We start from the raw sequence: 27,854 nt of genomic DNA on the forward strand, positions 1-27,854 counted from the left end.
TACAGCAACAGTACCATTGTTTTTTTAAATAAAAGCCCCACCTTTCATTATTAAAATGAGATCCAGTCCAACCTATGTGTACTGCTGAAATTGTAATTTTTTTATTTTTTTCATAAATTCTAAAATTTGGAAATTCTAAAATGTTAAAATTCGAAAGTTCGAAAATTTGGAATTCAAAAATTCAGAATTCAAAAATTTGCAAATGCGAAAATCTGGAAATCCAAAATAATAACTATCTAACTAATAATAAATAACTATTAAATTATAGGTATTAGAATTTTACTCTTATTTTTGGATTTTCAGATTTTCGCATTTTCAAAATTTCTGAATTTTCGGATTTCACAATTTCCAAGTTCTTTAGCTAGTTATCATTTCAGATTTTCGAATTTTTGGGTTTTCAAATTTTCTGGGTTTTTTTTTCCGGGTTTCCGTTCTTTTTGAATATTCTGATTTTTATTCTTGTTTTCGAATTTCCAAATTTTCGGAATTTCCGAGCTTTCGAATTCTGAAAATTCAGAAATTCGGAAATGTGACATTTCGGAAATTAAAAAATTTAGAAATTTTCGAATATCGGAATAGTAGGATCAATTAGTTAAACAGGTTTTTGTTCATTCTGATATTTCCAAATTAACAAATGTGTTGAAATTAGTTAAAAAAAAACGATTTCGGAATGATACAAATTGCATATGACTACCAGTCAATGACTTTGCCCAGACTCAATACCATCAGTCTGCTGCAGGCAGTAGGAAGCATTTCCTCAGCCCCCCCCCTCAGATCACTCAGACTGTCCACTGTAACATTGTAGTAAGTCACAAGGCTGCAGCAAGTCTGGGAGAGGTGATGAATACTGGAAGTGACACATTATTGAGGTACGGGTAAGTGCTGACAATGTTTCTACTCACCTTTCTGGGTTCTCTCTCTTGTTATAAGAAATAACATGAATGCTGCACCGACCAGGGATAAGGAAATGAGAAACAGGAAGGCAAAGGCCCAAGATGACAGCCGAGGGAACATTTCCTCTGCAGAGACAAACCATCAATCACTGCTACATAGAGATACAAACACACTGCATATCCACAGACACAATGCCAGCTTAGAAAACACAAAGATCCACCGAAAATTTATCGCGAGTTCAGATACACTAATTAGAAGTTATTCATCCCGTGAAACTGCGTGTCCAATCGGGAGGTCAGAATCGAACGTTATTAGGCTGTTTTCTTCCCAGGTCGAATGTGTGGGAAAGAAATAATTACTTACTATAATGCAAAAAAACAAAAACAAAACAAAAACAAACAAAAAAAAACAACCCCCCATGTATAAATAAAAAACAAACAAAAAATACCCCCCCCCAAATAAAAAACAATGTATAAATAAAAAAACAAACAAAAAAAGTAATACAAGCAAAGAAAAAAACATGTATAGATAAAAAACAAACAAAGAAAACAACCCCCCACAAAAAACTATGTATAAATAATAAAAAACAACACCCCCCCCAAAAAAAAAGACTGTGTATAAATAATAATAAAAAAAAAATTAAAACAACCAAAAAGAAACTATGTATACATAAATATAAAAAACAACTCCCCAAAAAAACTACAGTATGTATAAAATATATATATATATTTTAAATAAGCAAAGAAAAAACAACTCCCCAAACAAACCATGTATAAATAATAATAAAAAAAAAACGTGCAGACTCGATGGACCACTTGTTCCTTGGTTGCCTACCCCTGTTCTAGGCACATTACCAATATAAAAACAGTTCTTTGGCATAAAAAAAACAAAAACAAAAAACAAACAAAAAAACTAAATCAAAAACATAACCCCCCTTCAAAAAAAAACTATGTATAAATAAAATAAAAATTAAAACAAGCTAAGAAAAAAAAAAAAAAAAACAACCCCCCCCCCCCAAAAAAACTATGTATAAATAATAATAAAAAAAATGTGCAGACTCGATGGACCACTTTCTGAAGTAAATTTTTGATGTTTCTGAATAAAACGCAATGAGATTTTACGTACCTGAAATAGTCATATACAGTCCAGTGGATTTCCCGGTCACGGGGTGCCGCACTGCACCATATAGACGCTGGTGGCTCGGCTTCTTCAGTAGAACTCGGCTCTCTAGTGTGAAAAGTCCATTGCTTTGGTTGGAGATGGTCTCTGACGTATCAGCGATGACGGGAACACCTTCCAGCTCCCAACGCATTTCTGGTCTGGGGAACCAATCGGAGGAATAGAAGGACACCATGATGACGCCATCTTTCAGAGAGACGGACATGATGGGAAGGGAACCAGATCCTGCCAGAAAGAATCAACCTGTTAGCAAGTTTACTGACTGCTCTTTCAGTCTTTAATTTTTGAAGAAGAAAGCCTACAATATATTCATGACTCTGGCCTTTCCCAACTTATTGAACCCATAATTTTTTTTTCCAGTCTCGGGGAACCCCTTCTAAAATTTATAGCTACAGATAATACATTAGCAAGATGAATAGGTTTACATCGGTGGTCAGTATAAGAAGGGCACCCTTATATTATGGTTAGTGAGAAAGGTGCCCCCCCGTTCAGTTGACTGAAGGACGCTCCTTACATTGGTGGTCAATGGATAAAATGCACCTTTTTATTGGTGGTCAGTGAGAAGAATGCTCATTACATTGGTTGTCATCGGGAAGAATGTCCCTTACACCGGTGGTCAATGGTGGCCATATTAGGCCAAGAATGGTTGGGAGATGCTGGTGACATTCTTGGCCTAATATGACCACTATTGTAAGGGACATTCTTCCTGATGACAACCAATGTAATGAGCATTCTTCTCTCTACATTGGCTGTCATCGGGAAGAATGTCCCTTACAATGGTGGTCAATGGTGGCCAAATTAGGCCAAGAATGGTTGGAGATGCCGGTGACATTCTTGGCCTAATATGACCACCATTGTAAGGGACATTCTTCCTGATGACAACCAATGTAATGAGCATTCTTTTCTCTACATTGGCTGTCATCGGGAAGAATGTCCCTTACACCAGTGGTCAATGGTGGCCATATTAGGCCAAGAATGGTTGGAGATGCTGGTGACATTATTGGCCTAATATGACCACCATTGTAAGGGGCATTCTTTTCTGATGACAACCAATGTAATGAGCATTCTTCTCTCTACATTGGTTGTAATAAGGAAGAATGTCCCTTACACCAGTGGTCAATGGTGGCCAAATTAGGTCAAGAATGGTTGGATATGCTGGTGACATTCTTGGCCTAATATGACCACCATTGTAAGGGACATTCTTCCTGATGACAACCAATGTAATGAGCATTCTTCTCTCTACATTGGCTGTCATCGGGAAGAATGTCCCTTACAATGGTGGCCATATTAGGCCAAGAATGGTTGGAGATGCTGGTGACATTCTTGGCCTAATATGACCACCATTGTAAGGGACATTCTTCCTGATGACAACCAATGTAATGAGCATTCTTCTCTCTACATTGGCTGTCATCGGGAAGAATGTCCCTTACACCAGTGGTCAATGGTGGCCAAATTAGGTCAAGAATGGTTGGATATGCTGGTGACATTCTTGGCCTAATGTGACCACCATTGTAAGGGACATTCTTCCTGATGACAACCAATGTAATGAGCATTCTTCTCTCTACATTGGCTGTCATCGGGAAGAATGTCCATTACACCAGTGGTCAATGGTGGCCATATTAGGCCAAGAATGGTTGGAGATGCTGGTGACATTCTTGGCCTAATATGACCACCATTGTAAGGGACATTCTTCCTGATGACAACCAATGTAATGAGCATTCTTCTCTCTACATTGGCTGTCATCGGGAAGAATGTCCCTTACACCGGTGGTCAATGGTGGCCATATTAGGCCAAGAATGGTTGGGGATGCTGGTGACATTCTTGGCCTAATATGACCACCATTGTAAGGGACATTCTTCCTGATGACAACCAATGTAATGAGCATTCTTCTCTCTACATTGGTTGTAATAAGGAAGAATTTCCCTTACACCAGTGGTCAATGGTGGCCAAATTAGGCCAAGAATGGTTGGCGATGCTGGTGACATTCTTGGCCTAATATGACCACCATTGTAAGGGACATTCTTCCTGATGACAACAAATGTAATGAACATTCTTCTCTCTACATTGGCTGTCATCAGGAAGAATGTCCCTTACACCGGTGGTCAATGGTGGCCATATTACGCCAAGAATGTTTAGAGATGCCGGTGACATTCTTGGCCTAATATGGCCACCATTGACCACCATTGTAAGGGACATTCTTCCTGATGACAACCAATGTAATGAGCATTCTTCTCTATACATTGGTTGTAATAGGGAAGAATGTCCCTTACAATGGTGGTGAATGGTGGCCAAATTAGGCCAAGAATGGTTGGAGATGCTGGTGACATTCTTGGCCTAATATGGCCACCATTGACCACCGGTGTAAGGGACATTCTTCCTGATGACAACCAATGTAATGAGAATTCTTCTCTCTACATTGGTTGTAATAGGGAAGAATGTCCCTTACAATGGTGGCCAAATTAGGCCAAGAATGGTTGGAGATGCTGGTGACATTCTTGGCCTAATTTGACCACCGGTGTAAGGGACATTCTTCCTGATGACAACCAATGTAATGAGCATTCTTCTCTCTACATTGGTTGTAATAAGGAAGAATGTCCCTTACACCAGTGGTCAATGGAGGCCAAATTAGGCCAAGAATGGTTGGAGATGCTGGTGACATTCTTGGCCTAATTTGACCACCGGTGTAAGGGACATTCTTCCTGATGACAACCAATGTAATGAGCATTCTTCTCTCTACATTGGTTGTAATAAGGAAGAATGTCCCTTACACCGGTGGTCAATGGTGGCCATATTAGGCCAAGAATGGTTGGAGATGCTGGTGACATTCTTGGCCTAATATGACCACCATTGACCACCATTGTAAGGGACATTCTTCCTGATGACAACCAATGTAATGAGCATTCTTCTCTCTACATTGGCTGTCATCAGGAAGAATGTCAATTACACCGGTGGTCAATGGTGGCCATATTAGGCCAAGAATGGTTGGAGATGCTGGTGACATTCTTGGCCTAATATGACCACCATTAACCAAAATTGTAAGGGACATTCTTCCTGATGACAACCAATGTAATGAGCATTCTTCTCTCTACATTGGTTGTAATAAGGAAAAATGTCCCTTACACCGCTGGTCAATGGTGGCCAAATTAGGTCAAGAATGGTTGGAGATGCTGGTGACATTCTTGGCCTAATATGGCCACCATTGACCACCGGTGTAAGGGACATTCTTCCTGATGACAACCAATGTAATGAGCATTCTTCTCTCTACATTGGTTGTAATAAGGAAGAATGTCCCTTAAACCGGTGGTCAATGGTGGCCAAATTAGGCCAAGAATGGTTGGAGATGCTGGTGACATTCTTGGCCTAATATGGCCACCATTGACCACCATTGTAAGGGACATTCTTCCTGATGACAACCAATGTAATGAGCATTCTTCTCACTACATTAGTGGTCAGTGAGAAGAATGTCAACCTGTCAACCTTAAGAACAGCTAAATGGTTGATGTCGCTGGAGGTTTATCCACCACTTTCCAAGGAACCTCAAGCAACCTCAGGAGGAACCCTGGTTAAGAATGGTCATCTTACACACTATATCTTGACTATATTTTATGTCTACATGTCTGCAGATGTTAAACTGTCTTTTCTTTTTTTTTCTAAAGTTTCCCGGCCAACAAGCTTCTGTTGTCTTTCTTTTCCTCCCAAACTCGCTGGGCACATTGAGCTCCTCAGCTCAGTCCGGATAGCTCAGCATAGAAAGAGTTAAGCAGCTCAGATGCCTATCTGTGACCATTAGAGGAAGTTTGTGGTTTTCTGCCTGAATGGTTCTTGAAGTTTATTCTAATCTTAATCTAAATTATAAATATAAACCGAGAAAATCTTATCTGACAAACATCACAGGAAACATTCTCCATCGCCGAGATGTTATTGAATCTCAATACAGGTTCCCTCCAGGGAGACCATCAGAAGATCCATGAGAAGCTGCAATGATCTACTAATCTCGTCTTTGGAATGGTTATCCTCAGGTCTGTACCCTTCTACCTCCCGAACGTTCCTATTGGTCAGGAAGGCAGCCCATGACACGAATGAAACAATTGGATCAAGAGGTGGGAGGGAGCGAGGTGTAATTTGATCCTTTTCAGAAAAGTCAAGATTTGCATAGAACATCAGGCGTCTAATCTCCGGATCTGCCAATGATTTTGGAGAACGTTTTTCACCGAAGTTGATCGTTGCTTCTCTTCATTCAAATGTGGTTTGAATTTCCCACGTTTGTGAAAGGTTTCCTTTAACCACTTCCATACAGGGCACTTACGCACCTTCCCGCCCAAGCCAATTTTCAGCTTTCAGCACTGTCGCACTTTGAATGGCAATTGCGCGGTCGTGCGACGTGGCTCCCAAACAAAATTGGCGTCCTTTTTTACCCACAAATAGAGCTTTCTTTTGGCGGTATTTGATTACCTCTGCGATTTTTTTTTGCGCAACAACTAAAAAAAGACTGAACATTTTGAAAAAAAATTACGTTTTTATTTTTTTCTGTTAAATTTTTTGTAAATAAGTAAGTTTTCTCTTTCAATTACGGGCACTGATATGGCAGCACTGATGGGCACCGATGAGGTGGCACTGATTGGCGGCGCTGGTATGCGGCACTGATGGGCACACATAGGCGGCACTGATGGGCACTCATGGGCGGCACTGATGGGCACTCATGGGCGGCACTCATGGGCGGCACTGATGGGCACTCATAGGCGGCACAGATGGGCACTCATGGGCGGCACTTATGGGTGGCACTGATGGATACTTATGGAAGGCACAGATGGGCACTGTGGGGTGGCACGGATGGACACTGTGGGGTGGTCAATGGTGGCCATATTACGCCAAGAATGTTTAGAGATGCCGGTGACATTCTTGGCCTAATATGGCCACCATTGTAAGGGACATTCTTCCTGATGACAACCAATGTAATGAGCATTCTTCTCTATACATTGGTTGTAATAGGGAAGAATGTCCCTTACAATGGTGGTGAATGGTGGCCAAATTAGGCCAAGAATGGTTGGAGATGCTGGTGACATTCTTGGCCTAATATGGCCACCATTGACCACCGGTGTAAGGGACATTCTTCCTGATGACAACCAATGTAATGAGAATTCTTCTCTCTACATTGGTTGTAATAGGGAAGAATGTCCCTTACAATGGTGGCCAAATTAGGCCAAGAATGGTTGGAGATGCTGGTGACATTCTTGGCCTAATTTGACCACCGGTGTAAGGGACATTCTTCCTGATGACAACCAATGTAATGAGCATTCTTCTCTCTACGTTGGTTGTAATAAGGAAGAATGTCCCTTACACCAGTGGTCAATGGAGGCCAAATTAGGCCAAGAATGGTTGGAGATGCTGGTGACATTCTTGGCCTAATTTGACCACCGGTGTAAGGGACATTCTTCCTGATGACAACCAATGTAATGAGCATTCTTCTCTCTACATTGGTTGTAATAAGGAAGAATGTCCCTTACACCGGTGGTCAATGGTGGCCATATTAGGCCAAGAATGGTTGGAGATGCTGGTGACATTCTTGGCATAATATGACCACCATTGACCACCATTGTAAGGGACATTCTTCCTGATGACAACCAATGTAATGAGCATTCTTCTCTCTACATTGGCTGTCATCAGGAAGAATGTCCCTTACACCGGTGGTCAATGGTGGCCATATTAGGCCAAGAATGGTTGGAGATGCTGGTGACATTCTTGGCCTAATATGACCACCATTAACCAAAATTGTAAGGGACATTCTTCCTGATGACAACCAATGTAATGAGCATTCTTCTCTCTACATTGGTTGTAATAAGGAAAAATGTCCCTTACACCGCTGGTCAATGGTGGCCAAATTAGGTCAAGAATGGTTGGAGATGCTGGTGACATTCTTGGCCTAATATGGCCACCATTGACCACCGGTGTAAGGGACATTCTTCCTGATGACAACCAATGTAATGAGCATTCTTCTCTCTACATTGGTTGTAATAAGGAAGAATGTCCCTTAAACCGGTGGTCAATGGTGGCCAAATTAGGCCAAGAATGGTTGGAGATGCTGGTTACATTCTTGGCCTAATATGGCCACCATTGACCACCATTGTAAGGGACATTCTTCCTGATGACAACCAATGTAATGAGCATTCTTCTCACTACATTAGTGGTCAGTGAGAAGAATGTCAACCTGTCAACCTTAAGAACAGCTAAATGGTTGATGTCGCTGGAGGTTTATCCATCACTTTCCAAGGAACCTCAAGCAACCTCAGGAGGAACCCTGGTTAAGAATGGTCATCTTACACACTATATCTTGACTATATTTTATGTCTACATGTCTGCAGATGTTAAACTGTCTTTTCTTTTTTTTTCTAAAGTTTCCCGGCCAACAAGCTTCTGTTGTCTTTCTTTTCCTCCCAAACTCGCTGGGCACATTGAGCTCCTCAGCTCAGTCCGGATAGCTCAGCATAGAAAGAGTTAAGCAGCTCAGATGCCTATCTGTGACCATTAGAGGAAGTTTGTGGTTTTCTGCCTGAATGGTTCTTGAAGTTTATTCTAATCTTAATCTAAATTATAAATATAAACCGAGAAAATCTTATCTGACAAACATCACAGGAAACATTCTCCATCGCCGAGATGTTATTGAATCTCAATACAGGTTCCCTCCGGGGAGACCATCAGAAGATCCATGAGAAGCTGCAATGATCTACTAATCTCGTCTTTGGAATGGTTATCCTCAGGTCTGTACCCTTCTACCTCCCGAACGTTCCTATTGGTCAGGAAGGCAGCCCATGACACGAATGAAACAATTGGATCAAGAGGTGGGAGGGAGCGAGGTGTAATTTGATCCTTTTCAGAAAAGTCAAGATTTGCATAGAACATCAGGCGTCTAATCTCCGGATCTGCCAATGATTTTGGAGAACGTTTTTCACCGAAGTTGATCGTTGCTTCTCTTCATTCAAATGTGGTTTGAATTTCCCACGTTTGTGAAAGGTTTCCTTTAACCACTTCCATACAGGGCACTTACGCACCTTCCCGCCCAAGCCAATTTTCAGCTTTCAGCACTGTCGCACTTTGAATGGCAATTGCGCGGTCGTGCGACGTGGCTCCCAAACAAAATTGGCGTCCTTTTTTACCCACAAATAGAGCTTTCTTTTGGGCCCTGGTGAGGCTGCATTTGATGGGTGCTTCATTAAAAAGGTAGGGTTTACATGGGCAGGGAAAAGGGGGTGGAGTCAAGAGTGGAGCCGGGAGGGGCGGCAAAATTAGGTGTCAGACTGACACCCCGCATCACCGATCGCCGCGCTGTGCGCCCCCACGGGCATGAACGTCCAGTCAGGATTTCAAAACCACTTCCCGGACGAAAATCGGCTATAGGCCGGGCGGGAAGTGGTTAAACCACTTGTCTCCCAACTGTGGCCTGTGGGTCAGATGCAGGGCCGGTGCCCCCACTAGGCAAACTAAGCAGCTGCCTAGGGCGCCCGGCACTGTTGTTGCTACTCTCTTCTCCCTGCAGCAATCAACTAAGTCTCAGCATCAGCAGACAGCCGCCGCTCCGTTCGCACATAGAGTCAGGGACACAGCGGTGGCCAAGGACTGTGTCTGTGTCCCGACTCCCAAATGAATGGAAGCAAGCAAACATTCATTAATGGGCGCTGGTGAGGCTGCATTTGATGGCCCTGGTGAGGCTGCATTTGATGGGCGCTGGTGAGGCTGCATTTGATGGGCCCTGGTGAGGCTGCATTTGATGGGCGCTGGTAAAGGCTGCAATTGATGGGCGCTGGTGAGGCTGCATTTGATGGGCGCTGGTGAGGCTGCATTTGATGGGCGCTGGTGAGGCTGCATTTGATGGGCAGTGGTGAGGCTGCATTTGATGGGCGCTGGTGAGGCTGCATTTGATGGGCCCTGGTGAGGCTGCATTTGATGGGCGCTGGTAAAGGCTGCAATTGATGGGCGCTGGTGAGGCTGCATTTGATGGGCGCTGGTGAGGCTGCATTTGATGGGCCCTGGTGAGGCTGCATTTGATGGTCGCTGGTGAGGCTGCATTTGATGGGCTCTGGTGAGGTTGCATATGATGGGTGCTGGTGAGGTTGCATTTGATGGGCGCTGGTGAGGCTGCATTTGATGGGCGCTGGTGAGGCTGCATTTAATGGGCAGTGGTGAGGCTGCATTTGATGGGCGGTGGTGAGGCTGCAATTGATGGGTGCTGGAGAGGCTGCATTTGATGGGCGCTGGTGAGGCTGAATTTGATGGGCGCTGGTGAGGCTGCATTTGATGGGCGCTGGTGAGGCTGCATTTGATGGGCACTGGTGAGGCTGCAATTGATGGGCCCTGGTGAGGCTGCAATTGATGGGCGCTGGTGAGGCTGCATTTGATGGGCGCTGGTGAGGCTGCATTTGATGGGCGCTGGTGAGGCTGCATTTGATGGGCGCTGGTGAGGCTGCAATTGATGGGCCCTGGTGAGGCTGCATTTGATGGGCGCTGGTGAGGCTGCATTTGATGGGCGCTTCATTAAAAAGGTGGTGTTTACATGGGCAGGGAAAAGGGGGTGGAGTCAAGGAATGGAGCCATGGGGGGGCCGCAAAATTTCAAGGGGTATGAATACTTTTTCAAGGCACTGTATAAAAAAATGTAAATTGTAACTGACATCATTTTATTTTACGGGGCCTCTCCTTTTATAAAATATATAATCATTTGGGGGTTTAATGTAATATTCGAGCAAAAAACAAAATGAAGATTGTAAAATGTATGAAAAATTTATAAAAAGCAATTGCCTCAATTTTATTCTACAGGGTCTCTGCTTTCATAAAATATATTCTGTAATTGTTTGGGGGGTTTAATGTAGTATTCTAGCAAAAAAATTATAAAAAATGCAGATTATAGCGTGTATGAAAATGAAAAAAAATTACAACTGTCACCATTTTATTCTACAGGGTCTCTGCTTTCATAAAATATATAATTGTTTGGGGGGGGGTTTAACCACTTCCCGCCCGGTCAATAGCATATTGACGGCTGGGAAGTGGTTTCGTTATCCCAGATGACGTCCGTGGTGACGAAACGCGCAGGCGTGGCTTGCATACTTGACGTCATCACTCCGTTCCCAACGAGGAAGCACGGAGCACATACGAGCAGGAAAAGGAGGTGAAGCCGCCGCCGCCCCTCCCATCATATTTGGATACTTATACACCGCTATCTGTTAACCACTTCCCGCCCGGTCAATAGCATATTGACGGCTGGGAAGTGGTTTCGTTATCCCAGACGACGTCCGTGGTGACGAAACGCGCAGGCGTGGCTTGCATACTTGACGTCATCACTCCGTTCCCAACGAGGAAGCACGGAGCACATACGAGCAGGAAAAGGAGGTGAAGCCGCCGCCGCCCCTCCCATCATATTTGGATACTTATACACCGCTATCTGTTATCTTCGATCCTGTAAGTGCACAACTGTTTGGCTTAATTAAATTGCTCCTTTGGTATTATGCTATGGTCTTTTTTTCTTTCTTTGATCGTTAGAGACAAGCAGACAGAAGTTCAGATATACCACAGAGGGTCCGAAGGGAGACCCCATGTTTGCTGAGACCACCGTTGTAGTGGTCATCTAAACAGGGTAAGGAGACTACAACGCTACTTCCGGGTGTCTTCTCTGGTGGATGAAGTTTTACTCTATCCCTTTACCCAGCATATGGATGATCATTTGAATAACTCTTTAGGGACTATTTTTCCATGTGGATTGGTTCCACACAGTTTTTCACCTATTAGTGTGAATTCTTATTTTTTCCATTCATTGTTTTCTATTTTGAGATTTTGGGGCAGATCCACATACATCTGCGCCGGGCGCAGCGTATGTAAGATACGCTACGCCGCTGTAACTTACTTTGCATTGGTTTGAATCCTGAAAGAATTTGGCCTAGTGTATCTCTCGTGGCGTAAGGGAGCGGAATTCAAATTCGGCGGGTAGGGGGCGTGTTTCATTTAACCACTTGGTTACTGGCCCATAGTCAAAAGACGTCCTGTTTTTAAAGATGGATATCTCGGTAACGGCAGCAGCTGCTGCCACAACCGAGGTATGCATCTTTAGTGCCGACGGTCCTGTAAGCGATAACGGCGGTCTCCGCGGCGGATTCGCCGTTATCGGTGGCGGGAGAGGGGCCCCCCCCTCCCGCCGCTTACCGGAGCCGTCGCTAGCGGCGGAGGCGATCGGGTCCATTCGGCAGCTGACTGGCGTTGCGAGTGAGGGAAAAATCGTCCCCATAGCTCTGCTGGGCGGAAGTGACGTCAAAACGTCAGTCCCGCCCAGCGTCTTAAAGAAACATTTTTTTTTCTGTCATTTGAAAAAATGACAGTTTAATTATTTTTTTTTTATTTTTTTGCATTTAAGTCTAATTATGAGATCTGAGGTCTTTTTGACCCCAGATCTCATATTTAGAGGACCTGTCATGCTTTTTTCTATTACAAGGGATGTTTACATTCCTTGTAATAGGAATAAAAGTGATCAATTTTTTTTTTTTTATTATTTCAGTGTAAAAAATGATAAACTAAATAAAAATAAATAAGAAAACAAAAAAAAATGTTTTTAAAACGCCCCGTCCCGACGAGCTCGCGCGCAGAAGCGAACACATACGCGAGTAGCGCCCGCATATGAAAACTGTGTTCAAACCACACAAGTGAGGTATCACCGCGATCGTTAGAGCGAGAGCAATAATTCTAGCCCTAGACCTCCTCTGTCACTCAAAAAATGCAACCTGTAGAATTTTTTAAACGTCGCCTATCGAGATTTTTAAGGGTAAAAGTTTGACGCCATGCCACAAGCAGGCGCAATTTTTAAGCATAACAAGTTGGGTATCATTTTACTCGGCGTAACACTATCTTTTACAATATTTAAAAAATAAGACAACAATAAATTTTGCCCAATTTTTTTAATTCAAAAAAGTGTTTTTTTTCCAAAAAAAAGTGCGCTTGTAAGACCGCTGCGCAAATACGGTGTGACAAAAAGTATTGCAATGACCACTATTTTATTCTCTAGGGTGTTAGAAAAAAATATATATAATGTTTGGGGGTTTTAAGTAATTTTATAGCAAAAAAAACTGTTTTAGTCTCGTAAACACCGAATCTGAAAAACAGGCTCGGTAATCAAGTGGTTAAATGAAGCGCGTCCCCGCGCCAAACGAACTGCGCATGCGCCATCCCTAAAATATCCCAGGGTGCATTGCTCCAAATGACGTCGCAAGGACATCATTGTTTTCAATGTGAACGTAAATGGCGTCCAGCCCCATTCACGGACGGCTTGCGCAAACGACGTAAAAAATTCAAAATGCGAGGCGGGAACGACGGCCATACTTAACATTGAGTACGCCACCATATAGCAGCTTTAACTATACGCCGGAAAAAGCCGAAAGGAAACGACGTAAAAAAATGCGACGGTCGTACGTTCGTGGATTGTCGGAAATAGCTAATTTGCATACTCAACGCGGATTACGACGGGAACGCCACCTAGCGGACGCCGAAAAATTGCATCTAAGATCCGACGGCGTACAAAGACGTACGCCTGTCGGATCGACCTGAGATGCCGTTGTATCTTGTTTTGAGGATTCAAAACAAAGATACGACGCGGGAATTTTGAAATTGCGCCGGCGTATCATTAGATACGCCGGCGTAATTTCTTTGTGGATCTACCCCTTTGTGTTCACCATTGGTGTTTTGAAAGTTATTTATAGATTGTTTCATTTAAATTTTTTTGTGATCTTGCAGTTTTCAATATTTATTAGTTATAACGGTTTTCAATATTGTTCACTATTACAATCTATTTTCTATCTTATGAGCGCTGTACCCCATATTCCACATATTTTAATTTCAAATAGAAATTGTAAAAAAAAATAAAAAAAAAAATTCTCTTAGCTCGACCTTCTAATTTTTCGTTTCTTTTCTTTTTTTTATGTATGCTATGTACACACACGCTGTAGAAAATAATATATTTTTCTGTTTATGTCGCTCTTGGGTTAGCACGTCTCCGGTTGGCCCATACGTGGAATTCTTAAGTGCCGTTGTGAAAAACTTTTACGCAACTACGAAAGACTTTTATGGTTCTTCTAAGCGACGAGGCTTAAGGTCTGGTAATTTTCCGGAATCCCGGACTCAGGGTCAGGTAATCTCTTTTTTTTAGATCTTTGAGATTGAGACGAGGCTGGTAATACCTGGATGTAGTGAGCCGGGGGGAGGGGTTTAAGGGCTTTAAGGAACCAAAAAAAGAAAAACTCCATAACTATATATAATTAGACAAATACCCACTTAGGTCATGTGATGATCAGACATGTTTATATTACCTGATAATATATCCCTCGTGATCCTCCCCTTCACCTGGATTACACCTGATCTCCTCAAAGCGCCAGATTATCCAACACAAGAGCTACGGAGACGTATCCCTAGATTTCTTTATGAATTCATAATCACCATTAAAGTGAACATTTTTAACCCTTTCATGACTAAATCTATTTCTGACATTTGGTGTTTACAAGTTAACCACTTGACCACTGGGCACGTAAACCCCCTTAATAACCAGACCAATTTTCAGCTTTCGGTGCTCTCACAATTTGAATGACAATTACTCAGTCATACAACACTGTAACCAAATGAAATTTTCGTCCTTTTTTTCACACAAATAGAGCTTTCTTTTGGTGGTATTTAATCACCGTTGGGTTTTTTATTTTTTGCGCTATAAGAGAAAAAAGACTGAAAATTCTGTAAAAAATAATAATTTTTCTTTGCTTCTGTTATAAAATTTGGCAAATTTTGTATTTTTTCTTCATTCTTTTGCATAAATGTGAAAGATGAAGTTACACCGAGTAAATAGATACCCAACATGTCACCCTTCAAAATTGCACACGCTTGTGGAATGGCGCCAAACTTTGCTACTTAAAAATCCCCATAGACGACGTTGCAGGGTATTGTGGGGTATTGCGGAGTATTGTGGGGTATTGCGGAGTATTGTGGGGTATTGTAGAGTATTGTGTGGTATTGCAGGGTATTGCGGAGTATTGCGGGGTATTGCGGGGTATTGTGGGGTATTGCGGAGTATTGCGGAGTATTGCGGGGTTTTGCGGGGTATTACGGGGTATTTCGGGGTATTTCGGAGTATTGCGGGGTATTGCGGGGTATTGCGGGGTATTGCGGAGTATTGCGGGGTATTTCGGGGTATTTCGGGGTATTGCGGAGTATTGCGGGGTATTTTGGGGCATTGCAGAGTATTTTGGGGCATTGCAGAGTATTTTGGGGCATTGCAGAGTATGGGGGTATTGCAGAGTATGGGGGCATTGCAGAGTATGGGGGTAATATTGCAGAGTATTGCACAGGGAGGGAGGGATGGATCTGTGACTGCATGTGATCCGCTCTCTCCCCTCTCCTCTCTCACACTGTACCGTTCGGTACAGAGAGGAGAGGGAGGAACCGGCGTCATCACATGACGCCGGTTTGTTTACTAGTGATCGCTCCGTCATTGGACGGAGCGATCACGTGGTAAACCGCCGCTATCAGCGGCGATTTACCGTGATCCGTGATCAGCCGGGTCCGGAGGACCCGGTGGTCACGGAGACTCCCGTGTGCGCGCCCCATAGGGCGCGCGGGAGCGCGATTCTGGGAGGACGTACATTGACGCCCTCCCAGAGTTAAGCAACCACCTTGTAGACGTATTTCGTCTATAGGGCGGTTGTTAAGTGTTTAAAATCTGTATTTTTTTGCTAGAAAATTACTTAGAACCCCCCAAACATTAACTGCTTCACTTTAACTGAAAATTGCGCAGTCGTGCGACGTGGCTCCCAAACAAAATTGGCGTCCTTTTTTCCCCCCACAAATAGATCTTTCTTTTGGTGGTATTTGATCACCTCTGCAGTTTTTATTTTTTGCGCTATAAAAAAAAATAGAGCGACAATTTTGAAAAAAAATCAATATTTTTTACTTTTTGCTATAATAAATATCCCCCAAAAATATATAATTTTTTTTTCCTCAGTTTAGGCCGATACGTATTCTTCTACATATTTTTGGTTAAAAAAAAATCGCAATTTATAGCGTTTACAAAATAGGGGATAGTTTTATGGCATTTTTAATAATATTTTTTTTTTAACTACTAATGGCGGCAATCAGCGATTTTTTTCGTGACTGCGACATTATGGCGGACACTTCGGACACTTTTGACACATTTTTGTGACCATTGTCATTTTCACGGCGAAAAGTGCTATAAAAATGCACTGATTACTGTGAAAATGACAATGGCAGTAAAGGGGTTAAACACTAGGGGGGGTAAGGGGTTAAGTGTGACCTAAGGGAGTGATTCTTACTGTAGGGGGGCGGGGCTGTAGGCGTGACGTCACTGATCGTCGTTCCCTATATCAGGGAACAGACGATCAGTGTCACTGCCACAGAGAAGAACGGGGAAGGTTTGTTTACACTCACCTCTCCCCGTTCTTCAGCTCCTGTGACCTGATCGCGGGACACCGTTAGCGATCGGGTTCGCGGGCGCAGTCATGGAGCTTCGGACTGGGTCGCGAGCGCGCCGCCGGCGGCCCACGGCTGGGCTCTTAAAGACAACATACACGCATGCTCCGAATCAAGCGGACGCATGCTCGGAAGCATTAAACTTTATTTTTCTCGGCTCGTCGTAGTGTTTTACGTTCACCGCGTTTTGGACGGTCGGAATTTAGTCTGACAGTGTGTAGGGAAAACTGATGGAAATCGGCTTCATCGGAATTCCGACGGAAAATTCCATCGGAAATTCCGATCGTGCGTACGCGGCATAAGGGTACAAACTTTTCATCCTCGGAGTTAAGCTTTAGTTCTTTGAATATAACGATTACATCATCCGATGACCTCATTAGTTTAGCAAATATTTAATTTTTTAATTCATAAATCATTTATTATTTTTTATTCATTTTTTTTTTGTAATATTCAGCATTTTCTTGGATTGATCTGTAAATGTCGGCATTGCCTCTGGTGGGGCCCATCTGCACGGCCATCATCTGATCCCTGTTATGACAGGTGTCATAGTATCTTAACGCATGACTGACCCTCCCCCCCCTCCCCTCCCCCCCCCACACCCGTCCTATTTTAATTATTCAATTCCACTCCAATGATGTCCGAACCGCCACATCCTAATTTAGTAATCCATGAAAAATCAACCTGAATCTCATTTGCAACGACCTTCACAGAAGCCGAGAAGACAAATATAATTAGACTCGTACAAAGAAGACGGAGAGGAGAGTGTGGAGTGGGAAGAACGCTGAAAAAAAGAGGAAAATCGGATATTTCCAGCCATCTATCTACCATTAGGCACACGTGGCCGGTGTCTAGGGGCGGGGGCGGAGCCAGAGTCTCGTCTCGAGAGGGGCACAGCCACAAAAATAAGGTTTCCCGCTGGCAATTTATTGGGTGAAATGGCTGGTGTTGGCGCTTCAATCATCACGGCACCATGATTGTTATGGTGTCAGGATGATTGAAGCGCATTATTTCTATTATTACATTCTAAAATAAAATAAAATAGTTCAACTCACCATCATGCAGATTCAGTGGGAGCCACGAGCGTGTCACTTGCCACCAGATTGTCACCTGCCACCACATGCCGATTGTTACTTGCTTGCCACAAGTTGTGGATTATCATTTGCCATGTAATTTGCTATAAGATGCAGATTGTCACTTGCCACGTCACTTGCCTGCTAAAAGATGCGGATTGTCACGTCACCTGCCACCATATGCGGATTGTCACTTGTCATATCACCTGCCTTCCACAAGATGTGGTTTGTCACTTGCCATGTAATTTGCTATAAGATGCGGATTGCCACTTGTCATGTCACCTGCCCTCAGATGCAGCATGTCACTTGCGACCAGATGAGGATTGTCACTTACCATGTCACCTGCCACCATATACGGATTGGCACTTGCCACATCACCTGCCACCAGATGCAGCATGTCACTTGCCACCAGATGTGGATTGTCACTTGTCACGTTACCTGCCTTCCACAAGATGTGGTTTGTCACTTGCCATGTAATTTTCTTGCCACAAGGTGCAGATTGTCACTTGCCACGTCACTAGCCTGCTAAAAGATGCGGATTCTCACTTGTCACGTCACCTGCCACCATATGCGGATTGTGACTTGCCATGTCACTGGCCACCAGATGCTGATTGTCACTTGCCACGTCACTTGCCACCAGATGCAGTGTGTCACTTGCCACCAGATAGGGATTGCCACTTGCCATGTCACCTGCGCTCAGATGCAGCATGTCACTTGCGACCAGATGCGGATTGTCACTTGTCACGTCACCTGCCACCAGATGCAGCATGTCACTTGCCACCAGATGCGGATTGTCACTTGCCATGTCACCTGCCTTCCACAAGATGTGGTTTGTCACTTGCCATGTAATTTGCTTGCCACAAGGTGCAGATTGTCACTTGCCTGCCACAAGTTGCGGATTGTCACTTGCCACATCACCTACCACCATATGCGGATTGTCACTCGCCATGTCACCTGCCACCAGATGCTGATTGTCACTTGCCACTTCAGTTGCCACCAGATGCAGTGTGTCACTTGCCACCAGATAGGGATTGCCACTTGCCATGCCACCTGCCCTCAGATGCAGCATGTCACTTGCGACCAGATGCGGATTGTCACGTCACCTGCCACCATATACGGATTGGCACTTGCCACATCACCTGCCACCAGATGCAGCATGTTACTTGCCACCAGATGCGGATTGTCACTTGTCATATTACCTGCCTTCCACAAGATGTGGTTTGTCACTTGCCATGTAATTTGCTTGCCACATGGTGCAGATTGTCACTTGCCACGTCACCTGCCACCAGATGCAGCGTGTCACTTGCCACCAGATGCGGACTGTCACTTGCCATGTCACCTGCCTTCAGATGCAGATTGTCACTTGCCACGTCACAAGGTGCAGATTGACACTTGCTGTGTCCCAGAGTGAAGGCAGGCAGCAGAGAGATGATGTAATTTCTCTGCTTCCCACTGCTGCATATTGAGGGCGGAACTGCGGTGATGCGCGGTGGGCGGTGAGAGATGATGTGATCTCTCTGCTCGCTGGCCCGCCCGCTCACTGTCCTGCCTTCCCACTCACCCATCGGCCCACTTACTGGCATGACTGTCCCCTCTGCTCACCCATCGGCCCGCTGTCTGGCCTGTCGGCCCGCTCACTATTTTCTTGCGGGGGGGGCAATTTCCCAGTAGCCCCCCTGGATCCGCCCCTGGTACCCAGTAGAGTTCCCCTTTACATCAGATGGGGGTACAATTTCACCGTGCCCCCCCCCCAGATCCGCCCCTGGTCTAGGGTGTGAGTGAGCATCACCAAAACACAACCGAGAAGTTGAGTTTATTTTTTTTTCCTTTTGCCTTGGTTGGCTAAACCTCATAACACATTACAATCTGATTGTACAATCTCCTCGACCAACAGCTGTGCAGTGCATGGGCCTTCCTGATTGAATAGTTTAGGGAGGTACTCATATTACATTGTTTTCGTACAATTTGGAGGGTTTTGGAAAAGGTTCGTGCACTACTTTGGTGCGACTTCTGTGCAATTTTAGTCCCATAGACTTTTATGTTAACCACTTCAGCTCTGGAAGTCCCCCCCCCTTTCCTGACCAGGCCATTTTTTGCAGTACGGCACTGCGTTACTTTAACTGACAATTGCGCGGTCGTGCGACGCTGTATTTAGGGGCGGACAGACAACTCATGGGGCCCCAGGGCAATAGGAGATTATGGGGCCCCCGGGCAATAGGAGATTATGGGGCCCCCGGGCAATAGGAGATTATGGGTCCCCCGGGCAATAGGAGATTATGGGGCCCCCGGGCAATAGGAGATTATGGGGCCTCCAGGCAATAGGAGATTGCGTAAGTCGTCCGTGAATGGCGCTGGACGCCATTTACGTAAACGTCTAAGCAAATGACGTCGGGGCGACGTCATTTAGCGCAATGCACGTCGGGTAATTTACCCGACGGAGCATGCGCAGTACGCTTGGCGCGGGAGCGCGCCTAATTTAAATGGTGCCCGCCCCATTTGAATTGGGCGGGCTTGCGCCGAGCGATTTAACGATACACTGCCGCAAGTTTACAGGTAAGTGTTCTGAGAATCAGGCTGTAAACCTGCGGCGGTGTAACGTAAATCACATACGTTACGCTGCCCAGGAGCAACGTAAATGTATGAGAATCTGGGCCTATGTGTCCATTTAGCTAAAAGAGCATTTGTGGGGTCTGGTACTGATGGTGGCTGAGAAGACCTGCCTCATAATTGGCATTCTAATTCACCCCAAAGGTAGAGCTGAGGTCAGGGCTCTGTCCAGGCCACTTGAGTTCCTTCACACCAAACTCATCTAACCAGGTCTCTATGGAGCTGGCTTTGTGCGAAGGGGGAAATAATGATGGAATCAATAATTGGGGCCTTCACCACACTATTGCTGCAAGGTTGGAAGCAGTTATCAAAAATGTCTTTGTAAGGTGCAGCATTGGCGCTACCCATTAATTCAAACACCTGAGCTCAATAATGTGGAGCAATGTCAACATTCTACTGCTTATAAAGTAGGTGTGATGGTTGGGTGTCCACAAACCTTTGGTTATATAGTGTAGTTCTTTTGGTGCATGATTCTTGTGTGTGTGGGGGGGTGGCAACTACCACTATGACCATCCAGGAAAGGGTACCAGTCAGTGGCGGCTGGTGCTCAAAATTTTTGTGGGGGCGCAAACAAACTGAAAAAAAAAAACAACCACATCACTTGCAGCTACTGTGCCATCAAACACAGCCACCGTGCCATCAAACGCAGCCACTGTGCCCATCAAACACAGCCACCGTGCCATCAAACGCAGCTACTGTGCCCATCAAACACAGCCACCGTGCCATCAAACGCAGCTACTGTGCCATCAAACGCAGTTACTGTGCCCATCAAACGCAGCCACTGTATCCATCAAACGCAGCTACTGTGCCATCAAATGCAGTTACTGTGCCCATCAAACACAGCCACTGTGCCCATCAAATGCAGCCACTGTGCCATCAAACGCTGCCACTGTGACATCAAACACAGCCACTGTGCCATCAAACACAGCCACTGTACCCATAAATTGCCACCACTGTGCACATTAAACGTAGCCACCGTGCCATCAAACGCAGCTACTGTGTCATCAAACGCAGTTACTGTGCCCATCAAACACAGCCACTCAACCCATAAATTGCCACCACTGTACACATTAAATGTAGCCACTGTGCCCATCAAACGCAGCCACTGTGCCCATCAATTGCTGCCAGTGTGCCCATCAATTGCTGCTACTGTGCCCCATCAGATGCTGCCAGTGTGCCCATCAATTGTTGCCACTACTGTGCCCCATGAGATACTGCCAGTGTGCCCCATCAGATGCTGCCAGTGTGCCCCATCAGATATCGCTAATGTGCCCCATCAGATGCTGCCCGACACTTACCTGTCTCGCAGCGGGTCAGTGGCCATCTCCTGCATGTCCTCCATGTCTTCTTCCGTCCTCTCTCAGGCGTCCACTCACAGCGCCAGACGTTTCAGCCAATCAGGTGACCAGTAACAGACACGGCAACCTGATTGGCTGAGAGGCAAATTCAGTGTTAGCAAAGCGAATTCCTTCGCTTTGCTAACACACAGCTGAGTGAACAGCGAAAGCCCAGCATGGCGCCCGCTGTTCACATTATTGGGCGCCTATTAGAGCCTATGGTTCTAAACAGGTGCTTCCAAAAAAACACCCCCACAGGTGTTATTCAGGTGCCCGAAAAGGAACCAGACACCTGAATAGGGGGTGTCAGTGGCAACCATAGATAGATTCATACAATGCATGAATCTATCTATGGTGATTAGAGTGGTGCAGGAGAGAGGGGGCGCTCTTTTTGGACGCACCGCCACTGGTACCAGTAGAGACTTTGAAGCAATCTGGTGAAGCTTGGATTGGCAGGTTCGTCTGAACCTTGTGTCAAAACCAGACAAGTTCCACACCTAGAGCCCCTTGCCTTGTACCAATTAATAACCGGGGTGGATTCTGGCAGGAATTTTGCCCCTTACACACTATAACGGGAACCTGTCTTCTCTTATGAGTGCAAAGCAAATAGCATGCAGACTAGAATAGAACCAATCTTGGGTTGGTTATCAATATCTTAGTTATGTAACATGGTTGTTGACCGAAGGAGTGGCGCCAAATCTAAATGACATAATTATTCATATGATGTGTACCTACAACAGCATGACTGATAAATATAGCTGGGAGATTTTGGATATTTGTCTACAAGTAAGACTGAGCAGAGCTTGAGGATTCAAAGGCGGGCAATTGTACTTATTCAAGGGATGGAAAGTTCATATTATACCAAAACTCGAGTAGAAGCCAAGTTTTTCAGCCCTTTCCAACTGGAGGATGTCCCCATGTTGATGGGGACAAGGGCCTCATCCCCACAACCCTTGCCCGATGGTTGTGGGGGTCTGCGGGCAGGGGGCTGATCGGATTCTGGAAGCCCTCTTTAACAAAAGGGACCCCCCAGATCCCGGCCCCCCCATGTGAATTGGTAACGGGATACATTGTACCCTACCATTTCACCCAAGAAAGTGACTAAAATGCTAAAAAAAAAAACGTGACAGCTCTTAAATAGCCAAGGGCGGGGCCACCCGTTGCGTAATTTCCGTTCGTGGGTTTCTCTTAATATTCATACCAGACCCAAAGGGCCTGGTAATTGACTGGGGGGGACTCCTGCCATTTTTTTCGATTACTTTTATCTGCATTGCCGGGACCCGACAATTTACTATAGCTGCGAGTAGTTTTGAATTACCTTTTTTCCTTTAGAAATTACATTTTGTGCAGGGACTGTTCTAAACACGGGGAAAAATGCGCCACTTTACAGGCATACTATAGACACCCCCAGGTACGAAATTTAAGAATTATTAAAATCACTGCTATCGAAAAAAACTTCAGTTTTTAAAACTTTTGTTTTGCATTGATACATGTCCCCAGGGGCAGGCCCCCCCCCCCCCCCCAAACACTTTTTATGACAATAACTTGCATATTAACCTTTAAAATGAGCACTTTTGATTTTTCACGTTCGTGTCCCATAGACTTTAATGGTGTTTGAATGTTCGAACAATTTTTTTGCCTGTTCGCATGTTCTGCTCCAAACCGAATCAGGGGGTGTTCGGCTCATCCCTACTCCTAAACCTTGTGGACAGCCTTCCCAGAAGAGTTGAAGCTGCAAAGGGCGGGCCAACTCAATATTAAACCCTACGGACTAAGACGCCATTAAAGTTCATGTGGGTGCAAAGGCAGGCGTCCCAATACTTTTGGTGATATAGGCCCGGATTCATAAAGCACTTACGCCGACGTATCTCGAGATACGCCGCATAAGTGTAAATATGCGCCTTCGTATCTATGCGCCGGACTCTGAAACCAAAATACGCCTGAAAATAGGCTTCATCTGACCGACGTAACTTTCCTACGCCGGCGTTTCGTGGGCGCATATTTACGCTGGCGCTCCCATTGATTTTCTATGCACATATGCAAATGAGTGAAATACGGCGATTCACGAACGTAGATGCGCCCGGCGCATAATATACGCGGTTTGCGTAAGACTTACGTCCGGCGTAAAGTTATTCCCCATATAGGAGGCGCAAGTCATGCAAAGGTATGGACCAGGGAACACAGCTGTCGTATTTTACGTCGTTTACGTAGTACGTGAATACGGCTAGGCGTAGGTTACGTTCACGTATTCAACGTATCTTAGGCAGTTGTTTCGACGTGATTCTGAGCATGCGCACTGGGATGCGTCCACGGGACGGCGCATTCGCCGTACGTTATTCGTATCTTTATGACGCTCAATCCATCATTTACATGGGGTCACGCCTCATTAGCATGGCTCACGCCCACTTCCACCTATGCTGGCTTACGGCGAGGAAACCCAGCATAGATTTGGGGGCGAGTGCTTTGTGAATACTGTGCTTGCCTCTGTGCGTTGCGTCTGTGTAGCGTATATATTCGAGACGCTACGCTGGCATATATATGCGCCGATGTATGTAAATCCGGGCCATAGTGTATATATGTATGTATATATATATATTAGGGCCGTTACTGATTAAAATGTTTGTGTTCGATTAATCGACTAATTTCGATTAATTATAGCGCACATACAGATCCAACTACTTTTAGCTGATCTCCTTGCAGGCTGATTCCCAGTGCAGCTACCAACCACTGGAAAAATGGATAGCAGGATACAAAACACACACAAAGGCAGCACTCGATGGGAATAGCATTAAAACTTTTATAGTCTTCAAGTAGGTAACAAAATAAATATCGCACTGGAGATAAACTCGATGTAGCTACATAAACTGTAAAAATGGTGCGAGTAATACCAAACGGTAGCAAAAGCAGTCATGAAAACATGTAGCCAAGTATGATACTGGTATAAAAATGTGTACAACGATACCACTGCTGAATCCAGATGAGGAGGGGTTAACATCAGTCCGTCGGCATGTAGATGTCCCGGGAAGGGAACTATCACAACTCCCAGTGGATGGCTGTAGAATCCCAGGACTGATGAAGGGAAGTGATAGAGGGAAGTGATAGAGGGAAGTGTAACAGCCCTTGCGTGTGGCAGATAGGAAGGTCCCGCCGGCATGCAGATATGAAGGCACAGCAAAGGAGCCCTTCAGATGGACACGGCAAGCCCCGCCGGTGTCCGTGACGTCACCGGATCTCCAACGAGAACTCCCTGAAGGCCTGGAAGCCGGCGGAGGGGTGAGTACCAATCAAAAGAATTTTGATCGATCAAAAAAATTAAAGATTAATCGATGAATTAATAGTTAATCTCCCCAGCCCTAATATATATATATATCCTGATATATATATCCTGACCTGTAAGTCTCTTTTACGCCGTCGGATCTTAACTGCATATTTACGCTGGCCGCTAGGTGGCGCTTCTGTATATTTACGCGAGGAATATGCTAATTAGGTATATACGCCCATTCAGAAACGTACATCCGGCCGGCGCATTTTTTTACGTCGTTTACGTTAGGCTTTTTTCGGCGTATAGTTACCCCTGCTATATGAGGCGTTTCCTAATATACATAAAACACGCCCACATCATCCACATTTGAATTAGGCAGGCTTGCGCCGACACAGATTCGTTACACCGCCGTAACTCAGTTGTTTCTGAATACAGAACTTGCGCCCTAAATTACGGCGGCGTAACGTATCTCAGATACGTTACGCCGGGCGGATAGATACACCATTGTATCTGAATCCAGCCCTATGGGGTAGATCAGTGTTTCTCAACTCCAGTCCTCGGGGCGCACCAACAGGTCATGTTTTCAGGATTTCCCTCAGATCAAACTGCTGTGGTAATTACTAAGGCAGTGAAACTGATAAAATCACCTGTGCACAATAATGGAAAGCCTGAAAACAAGACCTGTTGGTGCGCCCCGAGGACTGGAGTTGAGAAACACTGGGGTAGATTCACGTAGAATGGCGTTTCTTTGTGCGGGCGTAACGTATCCTATTTACGTTACGCCTCCGCAACTTTTACAGGCAAGTGCCGTATTCTTAAAAGAAAGTTGCGGCGGCGTAGCGTAAATAGGCCGGCGTAAGCCCGCCTAATTCAAATTGTGAAGAGGTGCGTGTGTTATGTAAATTAACCCTGACCCAACGTGATTGACGTTTTACACGAACAGCGCATGCGCCGTCCTTGGAAGTTCCCAGTGTGCATTGCTCCAAAGTACGCCGCAAGGACGTCATTGGTTTCGACGTGAACGTAAATGACGTCCAGCCCCATTCACAGACGACTTACGCAAACGACGTAAATTTTTCAAATTTCGTCGCGGGAACGACGGCCATACTTAACATTGGTACGCCGCACTTACGCCTCATATAGCAGGGGTAACTTTACGCCGGGAGAAGCCTAACGTAAACGGCGTATCTGTACTGCGTCAGACGGGCGTACGTTCGGGAATTCGCGTATCTAGCTGATTTACATATTCTAGGCGTAAATCAGCGTACACGCCCCTAGCGGCCAGCGTAAATATGCAGTTAAGATCCGACGGCGTAAGAGACTTACGCCGGTCGGATCTAATAGAAATCTATGTGTAACGGATTCTAAGAATCAGGCGCATAGATACGACCGCCCAGACTCAGAGATACGACGGCGTATCTCCTCTGTGAATCTACCCCTCAGTGTCCATCATTTCTACATAATACAGTATATGATACAGAGACCACTGATATGGGCTACATTCACACCTCTGTATTTTTGATAGATCCTTAGCAAGTGACACCACCGCCAAGCACCGAGGTGTGAATATAGCCTCACCTCACCCCACTTCACCTCTATTGTGGACGGTATAAGAAAAAAGTAAACATTCGATGTCCAATTGGACCATCACAATAAGGTCACCTTTAGACTAAAGTGAAACCATTTTATCGCTAAGAGGTTCTTCTTCATTAATGGTCAGGCTTCGGGAGTTTTCTGCCAAAGGAGGTGGTGAGGACCAACAGGATGAGTGAATGTGGTTTGGATGCCCTTCTTGCGAGACGTGCCATCACTGGCTATAATTAGTAGATTTACTAGTCAAGTGATTATCGAGGGAAGAATTATGATTGCCCTTGATGGGGTCAAGAAGGATTTTTTTTTTTTCTTCACTTCAAAGGAAGACTGGCGGATACATCACTGTCTGTTCTTCAGCCTTCTTCTGGATAGACGGCATTAGGATTAGAAGTTGAGGAACATCGGGGCATTTGGTTCCTCATCAACCTCACTGCAGGGGACCTTCTTTTAAAGGCCTTATAAAAAAAAATTTAATGAATATATTCTGGTACCTGGATGGGGTTAATAATGATAGTATTCAGTATTTAAATCCCTTTTTTTATTTCCCTTACCTTAAAGCTGAAATGCAGGCTAAAAAAATATTGTGCAAGGAAGGACTGGTTAGTTTCAGTATGAAAAGACTAGTGTGGGCACATACACCAGTGGTCTTCAGCTCATTCTTGTTAAGCTCAGTGGCTGCAACTGTTGGGCACAGTAGTGGCATTTGATGGCACAATGGTTGCATTTGAAGGGCACAACAGTGGCTGCGTTTGAAGGGGCACAGTGGCTGCGTTTGAAGGGGCACAGTGGCTGCGTTTAAAGGGGCACAGTGGCTGCGTTTGATGGGCACAGTGGCTGCGTTTGATGGGCACAGTGGCAGCATTTGATGGGCACAGTGGCAGCATTTGATGGGCACAGGGGCTGCATTTGATGGGACACAGTGGCTGCGTTTGGGGCACAGTGGCTGCGTTTGATGGGGCACAGTGGCTGTGTTTGGGGCACAGTGGCTTTGTTTGATGGGGCACAGTGGCTGCGTTTGATGGGGCACAGTGGCTGCGTTTGAAGGGGCACAGTGGCTGCATTTTAAGGGGCACAGTGGCTGCGTTTGAAGGGGCACAGTGGCTGCGTTTGAAGGGGCACAGTGGCTGCGTTTGATGGCAGCACAGTGGCTGCATTTGATGGGCACAGTTGCTGCGTTTGATGGGCACAGTGGCAACCTTTGATGGGCACAGTGGCTGCCTTTGATGGGAACAGTGGCTGCTTTTGATGGCACAGTGGCAGCATTTGATGGGCACAGTGGCTGCCTTTGATTGACACAGTGTCTGCAATTGATGGGCACAGTGGCAGCCTTTGATTGACACAGTGTCTGCAATTGATGGGCACAATGGCTGCTTTTGATGGCACAGTGGCAGCATTTAAAGGGCACAGTGGCTGC

At 45.1% G+C, this 27,854-nt stretch overlaps 1 protein-coding gene across 3 annotated transcripts in view; it reads right to left on the reverse strand.

The window, feature by feature from the left end:
- LOC120914336 (butyrophilin subfamily 1 member A1-like) overlaps positions 1-27,854 on the reverse strand; it is an 83,349-nt gene that overhangs the window by 19,626 nt on the left and 35,869 nt on the right. For all 3 annotated transcript variants that reach the window (XM_040324999.1, XM_040325000.1, XM_040325001.1), the window contains exons 3-4: positions 2,020-2,298; positions 903-1,019 (exon numbers count right to left, since the gene is read on the reverse strand). In XM_040324999.1, the coding sequence (XP_040180933.1) occupies positions 903-1,019; positions 2,020-2,298 (396 nt within the window). The remainder of the gene's footprint in view (positions 1-902; positions 1,020-2,019; positions 2,299-27,854) is intronic.

The sequence above is a fragment of the Rana temporaria genome, chromosome 9 (genome assembly GCF_905171775.1).
Source record: "Rana temporaria chromosome 9, aRanTem1.1, whole genome shotgun sequence".
Classification (NCBI taxonomy): domain Eukaryota; kingdom Metazoa; phylum Chordata; class Amphibia; order Anura; family Ranidae; genus Rana; species Rana temporaria.